General features: G+C 35.8%; 1 protein-coding gene across 1 annotated transcript in view; it reads right to left on the reverse strand.

Annotated features, from left to right (window-relative positions):
* The window catches only part of SDCCAG8 (serologically defined colon cancer antigen 8), a gene marked incomplete at both ends in the record, with an annotated part of 42,711 nt that overhangs the window by 13,592 nt on the left and 2,546 nt on the right, over positions 1-26,573 (reverse strand). Inside the window, 4 exon segments of the mRNA XM_009082008.1 lie at positions 8,250-8,392; positions 19,887-20,003; positions 23,166-23,300; positions 25,717-25,869. Of these exon segments, the coding sequence (XP_009080256.1) occupies positions 8,250-8,392; positions 19,887-20,003; positions 23,166-23,300; positions 25,717-25,869 (548 nt within the window).

The following is a 26,573-nucleotide window of genomic DNA, read 5'->3' on the forward strand; positions in this document are numbered from 1 at the left end:
ACAGCAGAGACTGTGCTCATCTCCCAGCTCATGCTGTCTCCTGACCAATCACTGACACAAGGGCACTGAGCAAGGGGGTGAGGAGCTCAGCCAAGCAGCCAAAGCTGACATGCTCAGGTGATTTTTTTTTCCTTCTTTCCTCCATCCACCTTCTCCAGTGATGACAACCTACAGCCTGATGCTCTTCAAAGTGAACTTTGATGAAGTCTCCAGTTGAGGAACTTTTGAGTTTTCTGTTGAATTTTTTTTTCCAGGCAAGAATTTCAAGAGCAGAATTTTGCACAGAAACCCACCCCCCCCAAACTAACAAATCGACAGCCACTGTGACTGCACAAAATAAACAACTTTGAATACACTTCTGAAAGCACAAGACAGGTTTTAAAATTGTTTAAGTTCACAAACACCAAGTGCTGACAGAAAAAGTACATTTTAGTTTATTGTAAAAACAAGCTTTCAGATGTACTTGAGAGAAAAGCCTTAGAACAAGCAAAAAATAAAGCTAAAAATCAGAACCATTTTTCCAGGAGCAAATTACGCAAAAAAACCCAAAACAACCCAGCAGCCTTGAATTTGTGTATCTGAAAGACTTTTATGGTTAAAAAAAATAATTTACAAAATCAATCATTATCCTGTTGTCATTAGTCACACAAATAGAAAACCTAATTTGAATGAGATCAAAGTAAATATTTGATACACACTCATAAACTTATTACTGCTAGTGCTGAATAATAACTGCTCAAAACAAAAGACCTTATAAAGATGTTTGTTTTCTACAGCAGTTAGTCTCTTCTGTATTTCATCTGAATTCACTGCTCGCTCCAAAGCGCTTTAAGTACTGCCACTGCTCCTGAACCACACTCTACATGCAGTAGCAATTTGGCTGCCTCAGCAACCTGATGCGATCATTAGAGAAATTTGATGTGACCAGTTGCAGTTTAAATGCCATGGAGACAAATTTAGAGGAATCTAAGAATAAAATCTGAAAACGTATTATTGCTTTTTCCTTGATAAACTGGTATTGTAGGGCAATAAATTAAATTGTCAACTATGTTAAAACTCTTTACAAATGAAAAAAAAGTTGATTCATAAATACTTTCATCTTCAAAACTAACACATGATTTTGGATTTATTCTTTATTCCTCCACTTACATTTTCTTTTTTCCCCTTATAATTCATCAATGGCCTTTATATGTCTGTACAATCATCTTAAGTATGTTTAAAATATTAAATAGAAATGTATTTAAATAATTGTGTGTTATCTTGACACAAAGCATATCAGCTTCGAAAATTTGACAATGCACTGCCAGAAGACGACAGAGCCGATTTATTTCAAATCACTCAGTATCAGTCTTCATAAAGCAGCATATGGTCTTATCATGGCAGGTAAAATATTTTACCTTCTATAATAACGCAGAGCAGCTAATTTATCTACATGCTGTATAATCAGATAAACAATTTCAGCTGCATTCTGAAAACCTGTAAGCAAGGGAGAAATTTATCCCCCAACACTTTATTAATTTTTCCACCTATCCATTCATATGATAGTTAACAATGCAGGTTATTCTTCCTTCTTCAACTACCTTAAAGCAAGACCTTCTCAGTTGTGAAAATGTTTGCAGTTTCTACAGCTGCAGGATAAAGAACTCAGAATTTTCAGAGTTTCTCAGGGGAAAAGGAAGGGGGGAAAAAGAGCTTTGCAAGATTCTATTGCAAGTAAAGCAGAGTGAATGACAACTTTCAAAGCTACCACAATCATTTACTAATGTGCTGCTATACCAAATAAGTCTAATTTTTTTTGACAGCACCAAATTAGATTTATTGCAGAAACTGCTGCATAAATAGCATATGGCTATGTTATACCACCTATTTCAAATCCCTGTAATGTTTCCTCCCCTCCCTGCTCAAACTGAATAATTGAGCCAAACTATAAACCTTCTGTAGATGAGATATATACAAGTTCAAAAAGCAGATGCAGGAGATGTAAGTTTCTTTGTTGAAGTTGTCTAAAGACTATCACGTATCCTGATCAAACAAAACGGGGTAGTAATAGGTCAGGTCTCCCTTGCAACACTTCAGGATTTTATTTCCCCCTTTCCTCGATAAAATTTTGGTTTCATTTATCTTTCAAGCTGACAGTCATCAACACAGGGCACGACCTCATAATCCTCTCACACATGACTACCTCTTGCTTGCACAAGAAATCCTATTGATCTTTACTTCTTACGTGAGTCAAATTATTCATGTGACTCAAGATCAGAAGGCTTGGACCTCTATTCATTCCTCACAAGCTCTCATTTATGAGGAGGGAAGTGCCTCCTCCAAGCAAAAATAAAACATCAGAAAACTGGTTCCATTCATTGGAGGGGCCCAGCCCTGTGGGAAGGTGCCGACCTACAGCTCTCCCGTCTTTCAACAGGAGCAAAGTTTCCTTATCGGTTTGCTGAATCAATCCCCGGACCCACGTGCTTTTGCGTTTCTCTTAGTCGCCAAATTCTATGTTCGTTATATTGCTACGATAAAATACAAACCCACGTAACCTGATTACACGACAGAGAGCAAAGAGGTGTATTTCTGCGGCGGGAGCGGGCGCGACACCCTGCAGCCCTGGCCTGCACCCCATCCATCCCCTGCCGCATGCAAAGTTTGCGCGGTTGCCGCGCAGAAAAGACATTGCAAGGTCTTCTCTCCGGCCGCTGGGCACACCACTGCACACATCGAGGAAGGCTGCGGCTACCCTGCCGCTTGCCTCTCGGTGGTCAGTCCTCCCAGCTGCCCTATCCGTTACTGTCTGATTAGCTCTGCGAAGGAGCCCCTCCCCGGCCAGCTTTCCCCGCCATCTGTTCCACACGCCATGGCTGCCGCCCAGCAGCCTCGCGCTGCCCTCCTACCTGGCACCCGGCTCCCGGCCTTACCCCAAAGTGCTAACACAGGTTCTCGCTGCTGGCAGAGTCAGGATTTCATTACTACTACTTTGACAAGTGCAGGGTTGTTTGTAATTTCTCTTTTATCCTGATTTTGATTGTACAACCACCTCCCACTGATTCAGTTTGCTTCAGTTTTGTTGCTCACAGATTTTACTCTCCACATTAATCTCCCTCTGGCATGTTACTGCATCTGTTCCCTTTTTTATTATTAATTTTCAAATTCCCACCATTTTTGACAAAAAGGAGGTAATCTACACTCTGCTTCTGCCCATTTCATTTTCTTTAATTTGGAAGATAAGTATGAAAGCGTGCCAAAGAAGTTAATTCTCCGTTAACAGTTTATTTTCTGGCATCCCGATGCCTTTGTATATGAAAACCAGATAGAAATAAATGTTGACTGAATCACAACAACATAGTCGCAACCGTCCCTAAATTTAATGAAAAGTAAACATATGAAGCAGAATCTAAAAAGTTTATTAGTTATCGGAGTTGTTCCATGTTATCACTCCTCCCTGCATTTTAAAATAATGGTTTTGTACAAGATGAGCAGAAAATAAAAAAATTAGAAATCAATCACTGCTTATGCCTCATTTCTGCTTCTCCCCCTGCCTCCCCAATTCAAGTGTTATTGGTCCTTTCATCAGTGAGTCAGTCTAAGAACATAAAGCATATCTCGGTCATTTAATATTAGTAACAGCATTTCTTCAAAACTCCTTTCCAGCACAGACGATGGACTCTGACATGCTAAAATTGCTGGGAAAAGCAGGGCAGTAAGCATGCTGCTAACCAATAGATACCGCCAGGAAAAATCCCAACACAATAAATACCAAGTACTGAGCAACTGCCTAAAAGACTATGTGCAACCACCAAGAAGTTAGTTCACATTTTATCATTTAATAGTATATCTTACACAGGGAAATCAAGGTATGAGACATGCTGCAATTCTAACAAGGAACATTGATGATGACATACAGCTCAACACCAGAGCTTCAGAGGTTAAATAATGGTACAGTAACCTGAAAGGGTATGCACTTTATTTATGTTATTTATATCATACAGGTATACAATATATTTATATTATCATATTATACATGTAATGGAAATGAGCCTTAATAGAGAGCCATTGAAACTAGCAAGAAGGAGTAATGCACAGTAGGATGGCTATAGCACTGCTAAAACCCAATTGCCACTTTCTTAGACATGCTGCTCTATAGAGATCATACCATTGTCAAAATAGAGGGGAGAAAAGAAATATCACATAATGGGGAAAAAAACAATACTCAAGAAAACCAACACCCATTGACTCAATGTAATATAAAGAATCACAGAATATTCTAAGGGACCCCACAAGAATCATTGAATCCAACTCTTGGCCCTGCACAGGACATCCCCAAGAATCACACGATGTGACAGAGCATTCTTCAAACGCATCTGGAACTCTTGAAACTTTTATCCTTCAGGAGTGATACAAGGATTCGGGAGGGGGGTAACCTGAATGCATGGGTTCATTTAGTAATTTTTCCCCACCTACAAGTTGACCTTCAATACTGCGCATCATGTTTCATATAAGCAAACAATACGAAATTAAACTAAACTAAATCTGCTTCAATTCCACTCAATAGTATTTCCCATGATGACATGTCAGAAATATCTTGAACCACCTATCTATCTCTATACCTGAGAAAATGCATGATGGCATAGAAAAAAAAAATCAATTTTCAAATTCAGCGATTCCTTTGCTTCTTGAGATTTATTTAACTTCTTTGGCATATGTAAACAGGAACAACATCTGACTACAACTGAAACAAATAATAACTTCAGATCTGGTTTAAAAGAAAAAGGGGAGATTTTTAATGATGATTCTGTTACGCAAGAATAAATTAGATGGCATGCTAAGATCCCGACAAGTTGTTAGCATCTTGCATCTTTTATATGATCTTTTCCATAAGCATACTGACATGACTTTTAATGACTATTCTCTCATGAACTATGAACAGTAGATCTGTATGTTTTCTACTCTGAGAAGAGTGATTCAGGTAAGCTTCATTAGCAAGACCTAACCTTGCCAAAATAGCAGAAACTTAACATTGACTTAGGAATTCAGTTAATCAGATTCTGCTACTACAGTAACTCTAACACAAATAACTGCAAAGCTGAAACTAGGGCAAAAAAAACCCCAAGAAAACTTTAAACAATCATGGTCAGTCTCACAGCATGGTGACATTTGCAAAGTTACTTCACTGACAATCAAAACTACACAGTAAAAGTTCTGTATTTTCCCAGTCTTTTGAAGACATACAAATTAGAATTACTAACTAGATTCAATAGCCGAAAATGCATGTTAATAGCAAGGATTTCTAAGCAACATATTGCTCCAGGAAGAAAGGTGACAGGAAAAGGCAATTTTAAACTCTGTGGCAATGATTTAGAATAGCTAATTGTAACCTTTTTTCCTTCATTTTTAACAAGTACATTTTGTTAACTTAGAAGCTGTTTAGCTGGTAATCAATCAACGGTGTCTGAAAACTAGGATGCAGCAAAGAAGTGGGACTCCTGGAGACGAGTGCTGTTCTGCAGACCACGTTTTTCTCAACAAGACACAGTCTGCATGTTTTCTCTCATTTAATCCATTCATATGCATTTATCATCTCGTTTTTGTACATTAAAACCCGAAGTTCTTGTATTCGTTTTATTATTCTATTTAATTACAGTATCCAAACTTAGAATGAGTGGAGTAGTGAAGAACTTCTCAGTAATATACTAATTCATACGAAACAAAGAATTCTTTCTGTATTGCCTCAGCTACCTCTAATTCCTGGCAGAACAACACAGACAGGTCATGCAAGGCAACAGAAAGACTATCCACAATGGTGTAACAGCAGTACAGGCCTCCCTCAACTCCAGCGTTGTGAGAAGACTTGGAGTGGACCAGCTGGTCCTCTCCTGAAAAGAAGAGAATCAGCAAGATGAAGCCAAGGCCAGAATACCCAAGAGATGCACTAAATCAGTGCAATTTCTGCAGCAACCTCCCACAGACAGGACTCTAGAGCTTAAAATCTGTTTTCCTTGGCAAGTGCCACAGTGAATGAATCTATAACCCCCACAGGATTGCTATTACCCCTACCCTTCAAGTATTTTCACTGGCACAATTGCCATTTGAGGTGAAGAGAATAAATGAAAGAAGGCAAACTGTAAGTGAATCAAACTCACTTACAACAAATATAGATGTACCGATCCATGAAAAACATATTGAGATCAAAATGCAAAAACTAATGCCACTAGAGAAATGTAACTTTTGTACCTTGACTAACACAGAAAACCTGTTCTGCAAGGAAGTGATCTGGAAGGAAGAAAAGGAGTACAGGCTAAAGACAATTTTCATTTCAGTAGAGGATGCTTTGCTCTGCAACTTGGGGAAAACAGACAGCTCTGAGAACATCTCTAACCCTGCCCCACCAACCTAAGTCCAAGGGGAAAACGGGTAACAGTTCAGGAGCAACAAATAGCTCGTTTCTTTTTCTCCCTCCCTCATCCATGACAGCAACATCACCTAACGTATTCCTTGAAAGCAGACAGACCCTCCAAATATACAGAAGACACAAAAATCTATGAAGTATTACAGAATTTGGGGAATGTCAAAGAGAAAGATTTGAGCGTATTTCCCATGCTTCAGTGTATAAGTTTTTCCAAAAAAAATGTCAGCATAGGAAACATTTCAATACTTATAAAGAGAAGCCATAATGTTAATATAAAGTATATCAAAAAAAGAGAGATTAGGAGCTTGCAGAAGAGTGTCTGCACTAGGTCAGACAAAGAAGCCGTGGCAGTTCAGCATCTGCCTCCAAAAGCAGGCGCCTGTGAAATCGAAGAGAACAGGGCCAGCGCAGAGCATTACTTGCCCAAAATACTGTTCCAGCCTCCAGCAATTTGCATCCCAGAAACTTTCAGAGACCATACACTGAAAAGCTACCTGAATCATCTGTATGTTAGGTATCCAGCTTTCATCACCCTGCTATGTAAAAGCAGGCAATAGTCCTCATTTTTACACCGAAAAATTTTAAAAAAATTATAAATTCGCTAGTCAGATTTCCTCAAAGATATCCAGAGCTTTATTGCATATAATCAGCCTTTTGCTAAAAGGAGCGTGGTAAGCCATTTGGTTAACTATCACAACAAATCATTATTAATAAAGTTCTGCTAAATCCAAACTTTAGATATCTTAACAACTCACCCAAAACTTTTTTCAAGTTCATTAACCTCTAGCATATTTTTTCTCTAAATACCGGCTGTTAGAGTGGTACTTTCTTCCATCTGTTAAACAACCGTGCTCTGAATTACACAGAAATTTAGCTGAATAAAAAAATGATTCATTGAATTTAATAGTTTAGACGAGGCTCTATTTTATTTCCATTTACTCAATGGCAGAATTCTCACAAAGCCCAAAAAGTACAAGACTTGGATAAACACACAGACTTCTGTTAAGTGATAAAAATCTGAGCTTTTTTTATTTCCCCCCATGAAAAATTTAAACTAACTTAACTTTTTCCTTAAGGACTGAGTAAAAGCTGCCAGATTTGTTTCTGGATGTTCACTCTTGGGGGCATAAGGGCGACAGAACAAAACAAAAACCACACACACAACCAAAAGCCTGCAAACAGTCAGACAATAGCATTTGCTGTGGCAAAAGGAAAAAAATTCTGCAGTTACCAAAACTCAAGCTGCAATGAATAATCGGCATGTCAACCTTCTGGGGCTTTCTAGAAATGTGTAGTGAATAGTACAGTACATGGCATTGGGAACTATACCCAAGGACAGAATAAGATCAGGGAAAGTCTCTCATCACATTGCATTGTAATGTATCTTCAAGTGATTTAACACCCTCCTCACACACTTGAGCTTACCTTCTATAGACATAGTTATGTTCATAGAAATGTTCCTGGTCATTCTGCTGCAGAAATTTCAAGTTATTAATCTGAGAACTCCCATGTTTAAAGGTGCTGTACACTACAGTCTCAAACAACATTTCAAATCTCTTTGTCCTACCAAACACAGCAACAACAAAAAGAATGAACTTGCAGTCCCTCCTGCTATTCTTCCTGCCTAAAAGCATTGTCACCTCATCACCAGAGCTGAACATTGCCTTTTCTTCACAGTTTTATAAATTATAATTCATAACTCACTTATTTAAATCTCCATTTCTAACATGACTGAGGGCTGCCCATGCAGTCAATGACTGCAAGTATCTATAACAACTGTGGGGAAGCCTGTGGCAAAAAATTAGCAGAATGAAATTGGTACTACAGCATGTAATAGGATAAGGGGTACCTGGTGAGGTGCAGTTGGTGCTCAGATTTACTCAGCAGTTCTGTCAGTTTTAGGCACTCCTCTCTGGCTCCTGTCACATCCTGCTGGGCTTGTTCCAAACGCTGTTTGTTTCCATTCAGCTCTAATCCCAGTTTTTCTATTTTCTTAGGAAAATGTAGAACCAAAGAAAGTACATTTAAGAAATGCACAGAGATACATGTTAAGACAAAAAAAAAAGTGATCAAATGTGAAAAATACTGCACGCTTCTGTTTTAGAACAAAAGTAGTTAGTTGATAAAAACTACAAAACAAGCAAATTAAATTATTTGAAATTATATTCTTATGAAAAGCCAAAATGCTTATCATATTTAAATACATTAATGCACAATCAACGTTATTGTCTTCATGCAGCTTAAGAGTTACAGGCATTCAAACATTTTCCAATTTTCTCCTACGAAAGCTTCCATATTTGTGTCCTGAATTCACTGTGTTAGAAAGCCAGATGGCAATGGAACAGTGTCCATCTCCAGAAGCTGCTGGACATAGGATAGCTCTTGTGACCATGGCTATGGGTCTTGTGGCTATGACAAGTGGGAATTTAACTTTGTCAGCTAATATTACACAAGAGAATAAAGGTAATTTTGTAATTTTCCCATTACTGAAAAGAACTAATTTATTACTTATAACTGAACCCTAAACATACCTGCTGTTGTTAGTCCTGCCATGTTATTAACATCATTAGTCCTTGTGTCAACATAGTAACTAAAGTTGATGAGACTATTTTACAAATAACAATATTCAAGTTCACATGAGCAGCACCTTTGATTCCAATGAAACATACTAGATCTTTGATATCCAATCATTTTGTCAGCAATCTAAATATTTTTCATACAAATTCTCTGAAACAATACATTTTGCTCCATATACAACCTACAGGTACCTGCAGGAATACATCTGTAATGCAATACTGCTCTTAAGAAGGCCAGTGAGTACAGAATAAGCTGACAACGCATTTTTATTATGTACTAACTGTTCTACACTAACTCCCTACATAAATATTTATTTGTCATTGGGGCTGGAGGGAACTTGCATGTTTTTCAGTCAGCTAAACTGTGAAAGGTCATTTTAGTACAGAATAAAATTGTTCATACAAGGAGTTAGTGCTGAATAGCTACTATACTTTAAATTCATACCATAGCTTATCTGTGATAGCTTCCTCATGTAGACAAGACTCAATATCTTCTTTAGTTAATGAAATTATTCATTCAAACACCCTAAAACATGCTACAAGAACAAATGAATGAAACTCGATCCCAATATTTACACTTGAAGCACCTTTGTAATGATGTTGTCATTTTTCCTCCCATACAAATATTAACCTAAACTACTTACACTAAGTCATGAGGTCAGACAAATACAACCTCTTCATCCAGAAAAAGGTTTCATAATATTGGGGTTTAAGTTTTGCTGTACACACTTTTCCCTCAAGAGCACACAACAAAGGTTCATGAAGGAAATTTTTATTAGAATTTAAATGCCATCTCACTTTACATAGACCTCCTACCAAATTAAATCAGTAATTCCAAGGTCAAATATAAAGATAGTAAAACTATTTACAAAATCACTAGTAAATGATTTTTTACTTCTAAAGAATGCAACAACCTATTACACTGTCAGAATGTTTTAAAACCAAGTGTGCAAAGGTATTTAGTTACGTGTTCTTTGTATTTTCACAGACTTTTGCATATTTTATATATAACAGAAGTCTCATGGGCTCTCTATTCTTATTAACAGTTGTAGATTATAAATGTTATTTCTTCATTCATAGTAAACAAGGACATGAACTCTTCACAGTCTTTACAAGTTAAAGACATGGAAGTTCTGTAATGGTCTTAAAATTTGCTTTAAAAATACATCCATTCAGCACACCTTTAAACAAACCCAAACCACAAGTTAGTCAAAAAGCATCAACTAAGCATTTGAAAAAGCACAGCCACTGCTGAGAACATAAATACACTCTAGATCACTCCTTCAGGGAAAAGTTTCAAGGAACAGATGGGCTTTACACCATTGCCTCAAGTTAAACAGGCTCAGTCAGGTTTTGACACAGACCCACAGAAGGAAGCAAATTCCAAGTGCAAGAACCTCTGGTGAAAATGTTTTGCTTCCATCAGCCAGATGTTGAACCTTCAGGGCTGAACCCAGGAAGACATCCATAGATTTCAGTTCTCATGAAAATATACAGGGAAATTCTCAGAGTGAAGTGCCATTTCATGACAAGATCCTTAAAGATTCACAGGCATCTTATAATTGCTATTAAAAGTATCAAGAAAGCAAACAAAGGGTTTCAAGAACAATTTTACTTGTATTACTTTCATCAGTAATTCCAAAATTCAGTATCAGCTCCTTAACACACTTATACACAGATATATGTGTGTTTTCACACATGTGTAGTAGGTACCTACAGATATATATACATAAATACCTTAAAAAACCTACAAATTTGCAGGCACTCACAACATGAGCTATATGAAAAGTAGGAATTCTACACAAAAATTCTGGTAATGACCATGGCAGAAAGAGCTGACAAACTCATGAGAAAGAGAGAGCAGAAAAATGCCACTCAAGAAAACATGTTAACAGAAACTCAGAAACCAGAAACATCTAATCCAGTTATATTTAGGGATATCAACTAAATTATTCTTTTTGAGACACCAGAAAATGTTCATTGAAAGAATTTGGTAGGAGCCATGTATCATCATGCTGAAAACAGACCATTCTCTGAACACTACATGTTACCTTGGTTTAAAAACTGAGATAATAGTTTAAAACATGAAGCCTCAGAAATTGAGACGTGTTCCTACAATAAAAATCAACTCTTCTCTCTCCTGCAAACAATAACCATCTCAAATACACTCTAGCATGAAAAATGTCAAGTCGGGATTTCATCTACAGAGAAAATACAGAATCAGTGAATCTTCACTGTTCCTACAGAGAGCAGGAGCATTTTTCCAAAACCACTCAAACTAGTTTTCACATGACTTTAGTAACCTTTTCTTCTACAAGGAAGCTCAGACACTTCTGTAGCTGCTATCCAGACCCCAGTGTAATTTTAGGGACAGAAATGGAAACAAATCACTAACTAAAGCATTTTGCTGACAGCTCTGTTTCTCATGCAGTGTTAATTTGATCCCTCAGAGCCTATCACCTGTGATACAGCTTTTTACAACATGATCAGAAAGTTATTTCTTCAAGGTACTTAACTTTTCAATGTATGTGAGAGACAAGAGATGGAGCACAGAACTGCAAAAAGACAGATGACAATCTTGCATTTAAGAAAATCTGAAACAGATTTTCAGTATAACAAGGAACAGAATTATCATAATGTATACGTACAACAAGACTACATTAAGGTTAGAACAGGCAACTTCTGGTGCTTAACTCTGCAACTTTAATGTTCTTATTACTTCTGCACATAATTTCAGAAGTACTGTTTAATCTGTCTTCCTCTGCAGTTGCCCAAACTCCTAGGAATATCAACAGGCACTTTGCCATGGAAAGATGGCAGGCTAAACCTCATTAAGAGAAACACCATTATTAGCAAGCTGAAACACATTAACACCATTCCACATACATATTCAATTCTGTTACATGAAAGAAGTTTCACTTAAACAAAAATTAAAGCACTGGTGAAGTATCATTGCAGTAAAAGTTCACTCTATATTAATTATTGTTGCTTCAGCATTACCACCAACCACCTTTTGTATATTAAGTTTTCCACCTTGAAGCATCTAGGACCCTTCCATATCTTCATCTCTATCTTTCCTTGAAACACTTCAGCATTTCAGTTCTCACTCAATAGTTTATGATGCATTTACAAATTATCTTTGGATTTTCACAACACATTTTAAGGGAACACACTGGAGATGCTCATTCAGTGGCATAAATGCAACTAACTGGAAAACTTATATAAAAGATGATTTCTCCAACACTGAACCTATGTGAAACTATCTTCACCTAACAGTACTTAAGTATACTGCAAAAATGTGCTTTTTAATTAACTAGATATCTCTATCGCTACAAAAATCTCATTAAATAATAATTCCATTCAAAACAAGTAAAATTAAAGATTAAAATAATTGTTTAATTCTTTTCATACTGATGCAGATTCTATTGTATGCAAAAAAGCAACTTTAAATTTCAAACTAGCAGATGTTTTTCATAGAATTTCAAATAGAGGCAAACTGACAGAAAAGACAAATACTTTTTTTTTTTTAACAAATGAGGATCAATAAGTGGTGATAAAAAATCTTGTGCTCTGAAGTAAGTGCAAAAACAACTTTAGAAGACTTAACAAAATGAAAAATAAATTTAAATCAAATTAATTCATATGTGATTTAGGACATTCACTCTTGTACCAGTATACTCACACATCAGGTAAGAAAACACATAGTATAGATTTTAAAGTAAATTCTGCACTGACTATACCATAGCACAAATTCTGTAGTAAACTAATTCTTGAGAAGAAAATATTTATATGAATTTACAGTACATTCTTTTTGCTCCATACATCACTTCACCACTATTAAAAGATTAAAGGGGCATAAAACAGAACCAAAAATAGGAGAACAAAGTAATAAAAAGTGAAATATAATTACTATGATGGTTGGTATTTACAGGTACACCCCCAAAAGGCAATCAACATCTATAAAAACACATACACTTCAAATTAATACATTTTTGCAGGCCCTGATGCTCATGTGCTTAGCTTCATTTACCAAAGCAGCTCTTCAAAGCAATGTGATAGTGCACAGGACCAAGGCTAAAATTAAGGTCTTTCAAGGAGGTGCCCCCAGTGTAGCCATTGATGTACACTTTAATATTATATGTACCAGTGACAGGAAATTTTTGCAATAACAGTGATTCCAATCCATGTTGCCTTCTATACATATTAATACACTAATTAATCAGGGACAGAACAATCATACTTTACTATAACACTAACTGTTTTCCAGTATTTATTATTCATTAATTTAAAACAACCTGAACAAAACAAGACTGGTTTTGTAGCAAGATACTAAGTATTTTACTTCCAGAAAAGATGACTATCAGTCTATATGCAGCAGGGGTCACTTGAGTCATTTCTATCCTAATCCTGATATCAATCAAGCAACTCTAGGTTCAGAGTGGTCTCTAAACCTCAGACCTCCCAGGCATGGCCATCTGACATAGCATATTGCACCTGAAGAACTATCCAACTTTGTAAAGAGAGTTAGGGCCATCACCAGGTTAACCTCTGCCACATCCCAACAATGTCTTTCTCCCTTTTGCACTCTACATGAATTACTGCTGCTTCCCATTCAAATCTGTTGAAAAAATCTGTTATGAAAACTAAATTTCATTTCAAAGGGGAAACTATTATTCTAACCTGTTCTGGTGGGACACTCGAATTCCTCAAAGACAAGTAGGTTTCTGACCACTTTGTCACTTGTTGTGCAAAGAAATTTAATTGTGCCTGGCAGGACTTTACACCTTGTGTACTCCACTAAAAGGGAAAGCCTGAAGATAACTGCCATTACCCAAGCAAAGGTCATCAGCCACAAACTTTCTGCTTCCAAATCGACTGGGAAGAGTGACAGGGTCCTGCAAGGAAGTGCTGGGGTGCTAGAACTTCCTGGGAATAGCATGGAGGGGGTATGTTCCTGAAAGCACGTTTTAAATCTCACTGAAGCAAACTTTCTGCCTGTAATTGTTAGCTGGGGAAGAAAGATTCCTGTTGCAAAGTATATATTTATGAGTACACACACACACACAAAATTTTTTAATTAAGAAATAATCTCAAAGGCCTGTCCTTGTGCAAACTCCCAAAGAGCGACATGGTCCCTCTGGATAAATACTCTGGGAAACAGACAAGAGTGAATGGCTGAAACATGTTATACAAGGATTTTACCTCATTATTTCCCTGAAAATATTTGCTTTTAATTTGCTAAAATATCTGTACTGCAATACTGTTTCAGGAAGAAAACTTCCAATCCCATAGAGATTACTACAGTCACATTTTAACAGAGAACATTGCTGTACTACAGATTAGCTCAGCAGCCACCAGCAGAGATAAGGAAGTGATTTTGTTCACAGTGGAACAAGATGACTTTTTTTTTCCTAAATGATTGCACTGGGGGGCATGGAGGAGAAGGAGAATGGGGCGACACAAAATACATAGTTTGCTTGCTGATAAAAGAATTTCAGAAAAGGAGGAATGCATGTAGAAAGAATGAAGGGGAAGATTACTCCTACTTCATTATTGAAAAACAGGAGAGAACAAATCCTGCTCCTTTTATCCTTTCAAACACTATTTGAGATTACTGATGTGGGATTGGTTCTTTCTTCCTGGGCAGTATTAAGGAATAGTTGGAAAGAAAACCTATGCAGTAACAAATGACAAGTGATAGGGACTTTTACACTCTTTTCCTCCTGATTGTTGACACAATGACTATTGATAAAACAACCATTTTTTCCTATTCAAAGAAGAAAAAACCAAGAGAAAACAAGTATTTAGGTAGATATACCCACTACATCAAGAGACATGCAACTCCTTTCCTACTGTGAACAATATTTAACACACATAAATTATCTTCTCTTTCCATATACTAATGGGGTAACAACACTCTGAATGACAGAACATGGATCAAGGTTACATGTGCCAGCTACACCCAGGAACAACAAAATCCTGATTGCCAACTGTGTTATTCCTCTTAGCAGGCCAACTGCTTAGGGGAAGCAGATCCATACAGAAAATGCAGACCAGTCACTACAGAAAATTCTACTACTGGGAATCCTAGCCCTAAGGGTTTTTCTTATGGAAACATGACAACTAATTTAATGAAGGCTGCTCATACCATTGATCCTTGAGGAATGCATGGCTAGCAGAGGAAAGCAATGCCATAGCACAGCAGCAGCAGACACATTATAATTGCAATCAAAACATTTCTTTTGCTATATATTGCAGGGTTGTAGGCCAATGTCTTCCTCAAAAATCTTGAGATGAGCTAGTAAGTTCTGTTATAACAAGAATTATGTTCCTCCTGAGCAGGTCATAAAATTCATATCAAAGCAAGGCATAAAGTACCACCATTTTACTCCTTACTTTACTCATTTTCAAATTAATGCATTGAATGCCCAAATGAGAAAATGACTCATTAGAAAGAGTTCAGTTACAGTAAAGGTTATCACAGTTTCTTAATGCTTTCTTGTCCAAAAGAAATTTGGGTTTGCTACTTTTAAGGGCATTACACTCAAGGCCAGCCCAGGTAAGAAAATTTGATGGTAAGAGTTCCAAGCTATCTGTTAGGTTTTGGGTTTTTCTTCCCTGCCAAATATTACTCAAGTATATGCTTGCTGATTTTACAAAATTTCTTTTCAAAACTGAACTTCCAGAGCATCTTTATAACTAATGAGGTAACAAAATATCAGATATAGGACTAATAGAAGAATACACATAGCACATAATCCTAAAACATCTTCACCACTGCTATTAAAACTTGCAAGTTTCAAAACATCTGGGGAAATGCTGAATGTCGCAGCTTGTAAAAACTTCAGTATTTTAAAGCCTGAGTTGTGAAAGCCTTTTATCTATTCAGAAAAACACAGTTCGGTGATTAAGGGTCTTCAGAAGGTGTTATTGGTCTTGCATAGGACACTCTGCAATCTATCCAGGATATATACCCAATTTCTTGGCCTGAATGATTTTTGATGAAGACAGAGTCAGTAATCTCTTCACTTATAACATCTAAATTAGGTTACTATAAATCAGGGATTTATGACAAATGAGATAAACATTCCCAAAATACCCTTTGGCAAAATGCTTTTGGACTTCAATTTTGCCAGATTTTTATTTGCCTGCAAAATTGTCAGTCTATAGTGTACAGAGACATCATTTAGGTTCTGTCATACTACATAAAAATGCCTTGACGTGTAGCTCTTTCTATTTGTATAGGTTGTGCATATCAGTGTGTCTCTAACTTCTTTTTATTTGGGCTTATGAACTGCCATGCAGGCAACTCTTGAAAATACGTGGGTTTTAGTATATTATTTCTGGAGGTTTTCATGCTGTCACCTACAAGGTATGCAACAGAATTCTGTATTCCCCCACTTCAAACTATGTCTACCCAAATATAAAGACTTCTTACCAGTTAAGATTACCAGCTTGGATTTATTTCTACACAAAACACGGTAAAACAAAATTTAAAAGCTGCAGTTAATTTCTGAAGCTGGATTTAACATGCCCTATTACTTTACTACAAGGATACCACAAATCCCGGTGGAGCAATGCTACTGGCAAGAACTATCTAGCAAGGATGACACCCAAACTGGCTTGGACTGCATAAACCAATACTAAAAACTGTTTTCACTTCTACATGCTGAAACTTGCAAGAATTTATAAACCAAATAAAATCATTTCAGACAAACAGAAAGCAAATTATTAACAGTGAACATTTTTTTTTATAAGGCAGAGCAGAAAAGAGCAAGTGATACTAATCTGAGGAACAATTTCATAGTGTGTTAGAAGTATGATTTCTATTAGAAATGTACAAATTATGCCATGCAGTGCTTACAAATTAACAAAAAAAAGTATTATAAAAGTGAAGTCCTGCTGTGTCAAATATGCCACACAATTTTTGTTCTGATAACAGCTATTTAGGTTAGGGCGTGACTTTTCTCTGATATAGCTGTGCTAGTACAACCCCTAGTGTGGACACAGTTTACTGCCATGAAGGCATTATATTTGTGTAATTTATAAAGCTTGTTCCTAAGCAGGAAAAGTAGTAAGTAAGGCACTGTTATTTCAGCACAGCTACATCCACAATGGGAGGGCTGAGAGAGAAAAAGAGAGGGCAGCAGGTTATGCTACTTTACAGCATACCAGGCCAGATGAACAGATGCAGTTTTTGTGTAGAGAAACTGTGTGGTACATGTGTTTCCCCCTAACTCCCTCCATAATCCTGATGTTAATCATGATCATGATAGATGATATAACAAAACATTTATACAATTTAAATGGTAACATTGCTCATTGCTTCTTAATTTTCAAGGAATATTCATATAAAATGTTAATAACAGGTAGTCATACCAAGGTGTCAATACTTGTTAGTAACCCTAACTGAGCAATAAAGATAGGAAAAGAGACATTAGGATAAAACAAAATAAGATCTAGTCTATATAATCCCTTTAAGTTTCCTAAATGATATAAATTCAGTTCTGAAGAGCTTTATAAATATCAGCATATAATAAATATATACCTGTATTTACTGACATATATGTGTCTGGTGATTACATATGGGAATTTCTGCCTATTCTGACACACCGGAATAATTTCAATCCCTTTTCAAAAGTCATTACATATAAACCAAAAAGCATTTTCAAAACTGAAATTGATCCACAGCACAATTAAAAATACAATTGCACCTCAAGAAACAATAAACTCACTTAAAGGGCAACCTCAAACATGATTCTTTGCTTTTAAAACAGAAAAAAAAAGCATAATTTCATACAGAATAGCATGAAAATACTCATACATTATTGTTTCTCTACTTTAAAAAAATAAGTATGTATTTATTATGAACAGATGGTGGCCAAGGAAGGTATCAGCTCTGTCTCTTAGCCAGAAGGTCAGGTCATGGCTGAGAGACCAAAGAACAATTACTGTTTGCTATTCAGTGCCATATAAGATAAAACATTTCAGGTTTTTCTTTAAATACAAAGCCAGATGCAATTGAGCTGGTTTTGTTTCATTTAAATAAAATAATTTGCAGTGACTTAATAACATTTGTTAAGATTTGATTTAAAAGACCCCCCAACCAACCAGCAACAACAACAAAACAAGACAAAAAATGAACACACACTTTTGGGTTGCCTTTGAACACGTTAAATAATACTAAGACATATACAGAACTTTGTTACTAGAGCCACAGCTATAAAACAGCTGCAAGGTACTGAGTCTGAGAATTTCAAAATGATTTGTTTTCCTCTTTTTTGAGGAACCAACAATCATATCTGAACAACATAATTACTTTGTATAATTACTGAATTATCTAAATTTTTATCTAATAATATCTGCTGATTAGAACTCCCCCTCCCATCACTTCACTTTATACCAAATTATAAATCATCACATTTTGGTGTGTTGATCTCCACATTGATTACAATACCAGCATATCGATACATGAGGTTAAGACATTTTATAAATTTTGCAATTTGTTCAAAAGGCAATCCTGAAGCAAGTTGGAGAACAGGATTTAAAATCCAAGATACTTCAAGTATCTTATTAAACACATCCTGTTTTATTTGTATGCCAAGATTATGCCAACTCTTTTATCTGTGATATCTGTCAAGACACAGACGACAAGCCTGTTTTTTGTTTTTCAAAGTGTCCTAAGGCCTAAAGGATGCAGGAGTAAAAAAAAAAGCCAACCCTGAAAAAAAAAAAAATGCTTCAAGGCCCCTGTTTTCTGTGCTGTATGATTTTCTATACATATTGAAGTGTTATTTTACCTAATAAGGTCCTTCCTTTGAATTTTACATATCTTTTCCTTATAATTCAAATTAATATTGCTTCCAGCTTAAGCTTGTACTTTATTAAATTAATAAACTTATTGTCCTACATGCAGCTTTTGGGGAACTGGCAAATAAAAATATAATTCTAGAAATATTCCATTTTTACCCTACATATATTCTTAGACAGGGAATGATTTGTTCAGGTATTTACAGGAAAATGAATGTTTCAAAACCACTTGGATAGGCTGATCCAATAACAAAATGTATACTGAAAAAATTATCCTCATGCACATCTTAAATACCTGTGTATTCAGAAGACATGCACTCCTATGTGCAAATCACAACTTAGGAAGGAATAACTGAAATTCTGAAGTCCTGGAGAAAAATGGACAGTACCTCAGCAAAAAGGGCACTTCAAAAGATGCACATTACACCTGTTCAAGCTGTTTGCCAAGTATGCTGCAGGTTACTCTAATAATCTTTCTTACTGCATGGGTTGTTTTCTCACAGACTACTTGTAAGGCATGTACTGGGTTTTGTCTTATTATAAAACACACTCTTAGATAAGCAATGGTTAATGCCTAGTGGAATTTTTTTATAGCTTTTTTTCCTAGAAGGTTACTTTTCTTTTGGTTCTTTTTAAACTTTTCTATAAATCTCAAAATTCATTAACCTTGAATCTTTAAAGAAATTGGAAGAGAAATTATTTTCACTTTTGGTATAATTAGGTTATACTAAAAGTCTTTGATGGTCTGTCAGGCTGCATGTATTGGTAATTCTGTGTGGATTTATTTGTGAGAAGAAGTGTATAAACATATGTATACAGTACATACAATTTAAGTACGTTGTATGAATACACATGAGAGTAATTCTATATGAAAGCATGGGATGAGTAATATGCAAAACTGAACATACTAGGGCTGAAAACAAGATTAAGATAACCAAGAGGAATTTATTTAGCAGTAATAGCTGGCTTTTTGCCATCAATTCAGAAACCATTTAACAGTAATAAATGACCAGTATTAGAAAAACGAATCATTCCAGCTTCCGAAACAACCCTACTCAGACTTCTAATAACTGCAAAGTTATAGCAGTATTATCTCTTACCTGGTCCTTAATTTCAAGCTCCCTTATAGTTTTTGTTCTGTACTCTCTGAGCTCCTTTTCTGCCTCATCCTTCTTCATTTTGGTTTGATTCAACTGATAGCGCATTTCTCCACACACCTGTTAGATTACACAGACAACATGATCTGTAGCTTGAAGAATCCATACCCAGGGTTTGCAATTAGATCTTTTGGTGCCCTCTAGAGGTCACTGAAATGCAACATATCTTAATTCACAGATATTTTAAGACTACATATGGCAAATGTTTTTATATAAAAAAGGTGGATCTGAATTCCCTATATAGTCATTAACTTTGAAATATGCAGTGTCTTCTAGATTCAGATATATTTGGATCAAGACTTTGCTAAGTATAAATATTTATGTTGTAAATATATGCTACTAAATACAGTTAAACTACAGTTTCTGGTTTTATAGTCTTCTTCCATTCTCTGTAAAATCCCAAGAAAGACTATGTAAACACTTTTAAAACCTAGAAGTAAAGGATCTAGCACACTCATATATAAGGGTGAATTTTCTTAACTTGCCAATTTTCCACTGTTAAGAAAGAAATTGTTTAGATGTTAATACAAAATTTTGAAAGTTTGATCAGAACATTACATACTTACTACAAACTGAAGATAAATTCATTAAAAACAATGCCTAATTTAAATATACAAATGATCCAGAAGAAATGCATCAAAGGAACATTTAAAGAAATCATACAGGACAATTGTTCCCTGCTGTTAGAGTGCTCATTATGTTATCTCCTCAATTTTTCATCTGAACGTAGTTCAACTTCAGAGTGTCTGGGGAGGGACTAGGAGAAAGTGAAAGAGAAAGAATAAAACAAACCCAAAATCACACCACATCAATCCCTCCAACATAACTTTCTCTACTGCTGTGCAGGGATATTATTGTTCCATTTCTCAATCTAGGCTGTCCCTTTTATGTCCTTATCCTGTGTCATCACCTCCAGTTCATGGCTGTTTCTTTCACCTTAGTTAACAAAGCAAAAACATGCACATTCCCTAATGAGAATGTAAATGTTTTACTCACAACTCCTCTTAGACAACTTTCTTACCAACTCACTGTACTTTCCTGCCTTGCTTACATACTTTCAGCAGACTTGGTTCCTAAATGTACACCCTTCTAAATTGCAGCTACAATGCTCTGTGCTCCTTGACAATGTCCTCACATGTTCCACAAATCAAATTAATTTCTGTTTTTCAGTCTTATACCTTTCTCATTTTAACTATTTTTTAAATTTTTTTTTCCCCTTAAAAAAAGGTAGGAAAAAAGTAAATATGCATACTGCAATGAAATCACTTTAAGAAAAAACTAAACCAACTGTCATAACTTCTAAGAAATAGCATCACTTATAAATTCAAAGGACAGCTTGTGAATTTAGCCATTGCAAATAATTGTAAGCAGCAAACGCTTTGAAGAATGGCAAGGTTCTGAAGCATTTTTTCAATACTAAAAAAATCATATGCACCTAAAAATTGTAAGATACAACTGCATAGATTGCAAACCCTGTCTTTCTACTTCCACTTTCCTTTATATGAAGGATGCAACAAAATGCAATGTCACTTCCTCCACATAAAATCAAAAAAACAACAGTAATCCTTGCCTTCAGCTCCCCCATACACTGTACTAAGTGACTAACACAGGCGAATCAGCAGATGGTGCTGTCCTAATAATGGATTTTTCAGTCTCCTCGGGAATGAGATTCTCACTCCAAATTTTCTTCCCCTGACTCCTGGTACATGAAGAAAAAAATATTTCAGATAAAACTCAAAAAAGTGTTGCTATTTGCTGTTTTTGATAATGGCAAACTGAATTTGGAAACAAGGAGTCGGCTTATCAAGCAACGATGTCACTTACATAGCCAGTTAAAAATGTCAGGGTGATGCACAGTCCCACCAGCTAAATGGTCTGGAGTTCCTTCAGCATGTTTGAGACTTTCCAGTTTAGTACAGGGACACAGATGCCATTTTCCAATCTCTCAGGACAGTGCAATAAAATCACAGCATAGACTAATGCAAGGTAACCACCTATTCAGCTTTGGATTGATAAACATTAACTGAAGTACAGACTGAAACCACAGTATCACCCTTCTGAGAGATAGCCTCAAATCAGTAGGCTACAAAATTGTTCTTTACAGACCAAAGAATATTTACACCCACTATCTCTTTCACCACCTCCTTGTCCCTGTAAGTTGTGCTAGTCATCTGTGAACCCAGCCTAAAAGGCCAAAAGTGAACTTCAGAAATAGTAAATCAAACCATTCTGGCATTCTTAAAATGCTTTCCGATTTGTCTTTCAGCTGAAATGGAAGTAAATTTTCTAGTAAATTGGGATTACATTTTGCTGTGAATTTTCTGCAATACTCTCACCTATTTCTATGAGCCAGCGCAGCAGAGGAAAACAGGAACTGTTGAAAACCTCTCCAGAAATCTCTAGAGGCCTAAAGAATTAATTGCTCTCCAAAGCCTTGCAATTAATGACTGGGCTCTAGGATTATTGGTACAGTATACAAAGGCACTTCACAAGGTTGCAACAAATTTGAATTCAGAAATTGCCTGTTCTATAGAAATTTAGCATCCCCTCATCCTCATGAAGTTAATTCTATAACAAGTGAATGATGAAGTTAAGCTAATAAAAATAATAACTTTAATAGCATGTCATCTCCCAGCATAAGCTGTGAATGGTAATTGTTCTTTCTTTCTCATGTTACAGCCCACATTAAAGGCTCTAATAGACTGAGAAAGGTGCAAAATAAAGCACCCAACAGCAATACACCCAGCAAGAGATAGATGTTAAGCTATAATTCTCAAACAGAAGAAAGATCTCTTTGCAAGAGACATACCATCAATATTAATGAAAAAAAGCAATAGAAAGTCTAAAAACAAGTACTTGAAAAACAGTGATTTGATACAGCTCCCTTTATTCTAGCACTGCATGCCCCAGAGGTAGCAAGTAAGGACACGTGAATCGTACTGTCTCATTCACACCAAATGCAATTTTTACTGAAACACTGGATTGCAGTTTCAAACAGAGACCTCCAAGGTAGAAAAGTAAGTTTTGCATGACAAGGTGACTTGGCAGCCTGAAAAAGTTAACTTTTTACTCATAAAACTCTGCCTCAGGGATATTCAGATGAAGTCAACATTTATCATGTTCTTTACCAAAACAGAGAAAACTGAGAAAAAAAATTTCTCATCTTTCAGGTCAGAATGATAAAGAAAACCAAGCTCAATACTCATTTATAAATGTGCTTACCTTATTCATCTCTGTTTCCTGAGATGCAAGCTTATGTTGTGATTCTTCTAACTGGTTAACTAGGGACTTCTTCTCCCTTGTAATTCTCTCTACTTGAGCCTCCAAAGCAGCCACATCCTCAGACAAAGTTGTTACCTGCAAAAAGTCCAAGAACAGTATAATGATGCAATTTAACCAACCACAGATCTAAATATCATGGGACTTCCTCCTCAAAAGCACCTGTATGTAGCTAAAATACATAGCATTAAAAACACACAAAAAAATAAGCACTTATAATAAAATATATCCTATACTATGAATAATATAACAGAATATGGCTAAATTATTTAAACAATAGGTTCATAATTTTGATTTAATTTATCATACAGCAGTTTATTTCACACTTTTCATCAATTGGACTAGTCTCCAGGACATGTTAGTATGGACAAAGTGTGAGAAGTAGCTGGCTGCATTAGTTTTGCAGCTGTAAGAGTACTATTTAACACCTCCAAATCCATCCTTATGTAGATGGATTTAAACCGTGTTTCCCCAGCTAACAAAAACTGTCATTGTGACCACAGATCTTAAATTAATTTTCAAGTTCAGAAAACATTTCAGCACTAAAGATCAAAGCAAGATGTTGTACAAAACCCATACAGAAATAGTATGTTAAAACTTCCAATGTAATTCAGATCAAGTTTTGCTGAATGATAAAAAAGTAAAAATGAAACAGAAACAGTGAACCTTCAGCTATTTAGCCCTAAAGCTTACTAATATAAGTGGAAATAATGGTGTATGACAGTTCTAGGTTAACTTACAGAAATTCAAAGCCAAACCTAGAGGTTTATATATTCCTAACTATTTTTCACTTCTTCTACATCCACCTGATTTATGTATCATGCCAATTCTCCCCTTCAAACAAATCATTTCATAAAGTAAGTGATAAAATATTCATGTGAAGGCTGATTTGATGCACAGTGTACCATTTCTACCATCTCATAATCCTAAAACATAAAAGTAGTTAATCATATGTAGGTGTAAATCATTAATACAGATTATAGGTTTCTATAAAGTCATCCCATATCTTTAATTACCAAGCATTATGTCATCATAATGTCACTATATGTTGTCTAATGTGTATGGAGGATTTTAAAAAAGTACTACAAACACTTAAAGTGGGAAACAGTTCCCGTAAAACGTATCTCTCTGGGTGATGAAATACAAAGTAATGTGATGATACGGAGTGAAATATTCGACCAAAACAAAAAGAGTATGAAATGCTTGTCTAATAGGGTGTATTTTGGAGTGCATACTCTGCTCTAAAGCAACTAACTAAACAACTAACTTTGTAAGTGCGATAACTTTTAATAGACAGCAATGAGTCAAACAAGGAATTGATTAATAATGTCTCACTGTCTGCAGAGTAAGGTTTTGGGTCTTTTATTTCAGTTTCCCTGGTGACAGATTTCTGATGATTGCTTACAACAGTTCACTTTCTTAAGTATCTCTTAGTCCCTATCACTGTGCTTAATTCCTGGTTTTATATTCAGAACTGGAGTCAAGGCTTTGACTTCCTACAGCAACTTCAGAACATTGTATCAGAAACACAGCCATATCAACTTGGTTCCCTGGTTATGTTAGTACTTTTCCAGCCATTTTACAAGCAACAACACTACTACAAAAAAACTTTTTTTTTTTGTCCCCCTCATGCTTAATTACTTTATCCTATTCAGTCTGCGCTCTCTTTATTTTTAGAAATAAGCCATACAGTTTATAAAAGAGCCCCGAAATATGGAAAAAAAGCCTACAATCAGAAGAGGAATTCACTCTCTTGTTTCCAAACCTTCACTAGAAAATGGTTGAAAAGGCTGCAACCACTAATTCATGAAGTATTTCTCCCTCTACACTCTTCCTCTCATTTCAATCACCTTAAAAGTGCCTCCACTATCAAGTCTCACAAGCTTACTGCTGTTAGCATGAGGTTTCCTCTGCAGTCTAAAACAAGGTTATCAAGACTATCACAATGGTCGTGGTATAAACGATAAGACAGATTCTGTCTCGAAGAGTTTATAAACATCAGTAAAAGTGAGAAAAGAGATTCCAACACATTTCTGCAGGTGGGAAAACTAAGCATATGATAAGATCACTCTGAAATTATGATGTTGTAACGCTAATGTATATGTAAGATCAAAGCAGCAAAGAATCCTAAATTTGACATGTGCTAACTTCTGAATGTTTCACTTGGCAAGAGAAATAATAATCTTTATAAGAAAGGTAGGTACAAACCTTGAATCATGTATCACTTAACCCTTTCCTACTTTGACAAAGTGCATCAGAAAATATTATGCAAACCAAAATAAAGTGCATAACATTCTACCTAGTGACATAGCATAAAGCCACTTATTCACACTCAAAGGATCACTGCTCTAAAGCAATGGTAGAAGTGCTTACTGAGAGAGACTTACTGAGCTCTCACATCCAAAACTGAAAATTAGACAAGCAAACAGGAAGTTTAAAGAAGATGGTATACTCATTGTAATACACAAATGGAAAAAAAGAACCCAACTCATACCATAGCTGCCAAGTCCTCCCTTTCCTTCTTCATTTCTTCCCGCAGTGCTTCTTTTTCATCAGCCCTCTTGTTTATCTGGGCAGTTAACTCCCTTTCAAGACAAGTCTTCTGCCGTTCCATCTCACTTTTCAGTTGCTCACAGTAGACTAGAGCCTAAAAAAACCCAACTATTTACTTAAATGGACAAACAGATTTTTAAACAGACATGCTATTTCTCAAATACCTTCAGAGAGACAAATTTTCTATTAGAAATATCATATATTTATTTTTACGTAGTTATGACAATGTTTATACATAGGCTGCCCTGTAACATCCAGAATAGGACAAACAAAATGAAAACAGATGTCTATGTTTGTATGTATATATATGCCTTGAGAAATCTGATTGGTTTTAGGAGTCATGGCAAAGATGGAAGCATTTTTCAAAGTGCATTTCCCAAATAAGTAGGTGGTCTTCTAAAACTATGATTATTTGCCTTGCTTTTAGAATTCCTGAATGCACCTCACTAGAATCAGCCTTCAATATCCGACTCCTTGCAAATACTGTGGTTATTGCCTAACTGCAAGAAAAATTAATAAAATGTATGCACTTCCACTTGTTCTGCCCCTGACATGAATTAGAGTGCAAAATGCTATGAAGAAACTTGAAAGCAGTAAGTAAAGATAAATATAAACAATTTTTAAGACTTTTTTTTCCTGAGTTTTATGTTTGTCAAAAAATAATTATACTAAAAACTCATAGACATAATGCTTACTTTGAGATGCTAAAACACAGATTAGAAATGTGTTTTCTATCAAAAAAAGAAGAAACATAAGCTCAAGAACACTCTAAAAACACTCTCTTCTAAAAAAGCTAGG

The sequence above is a fragment of the Acanthisitta chloris genome, unplaced genomic scaffold, assembly GCF_000695815.1.
Source record: "Acanthisitta chloris isolate BGI_N310 unplaced genomic scaffold, ASM69581v1 scaffold12459, whole genome shotgun sequence".
NCBI lineage: Eukaryota > Metazoa > Chordata > Aves > Passeriformes > Acanthisittidae > Acanthisitta > Acanthisitta chloris.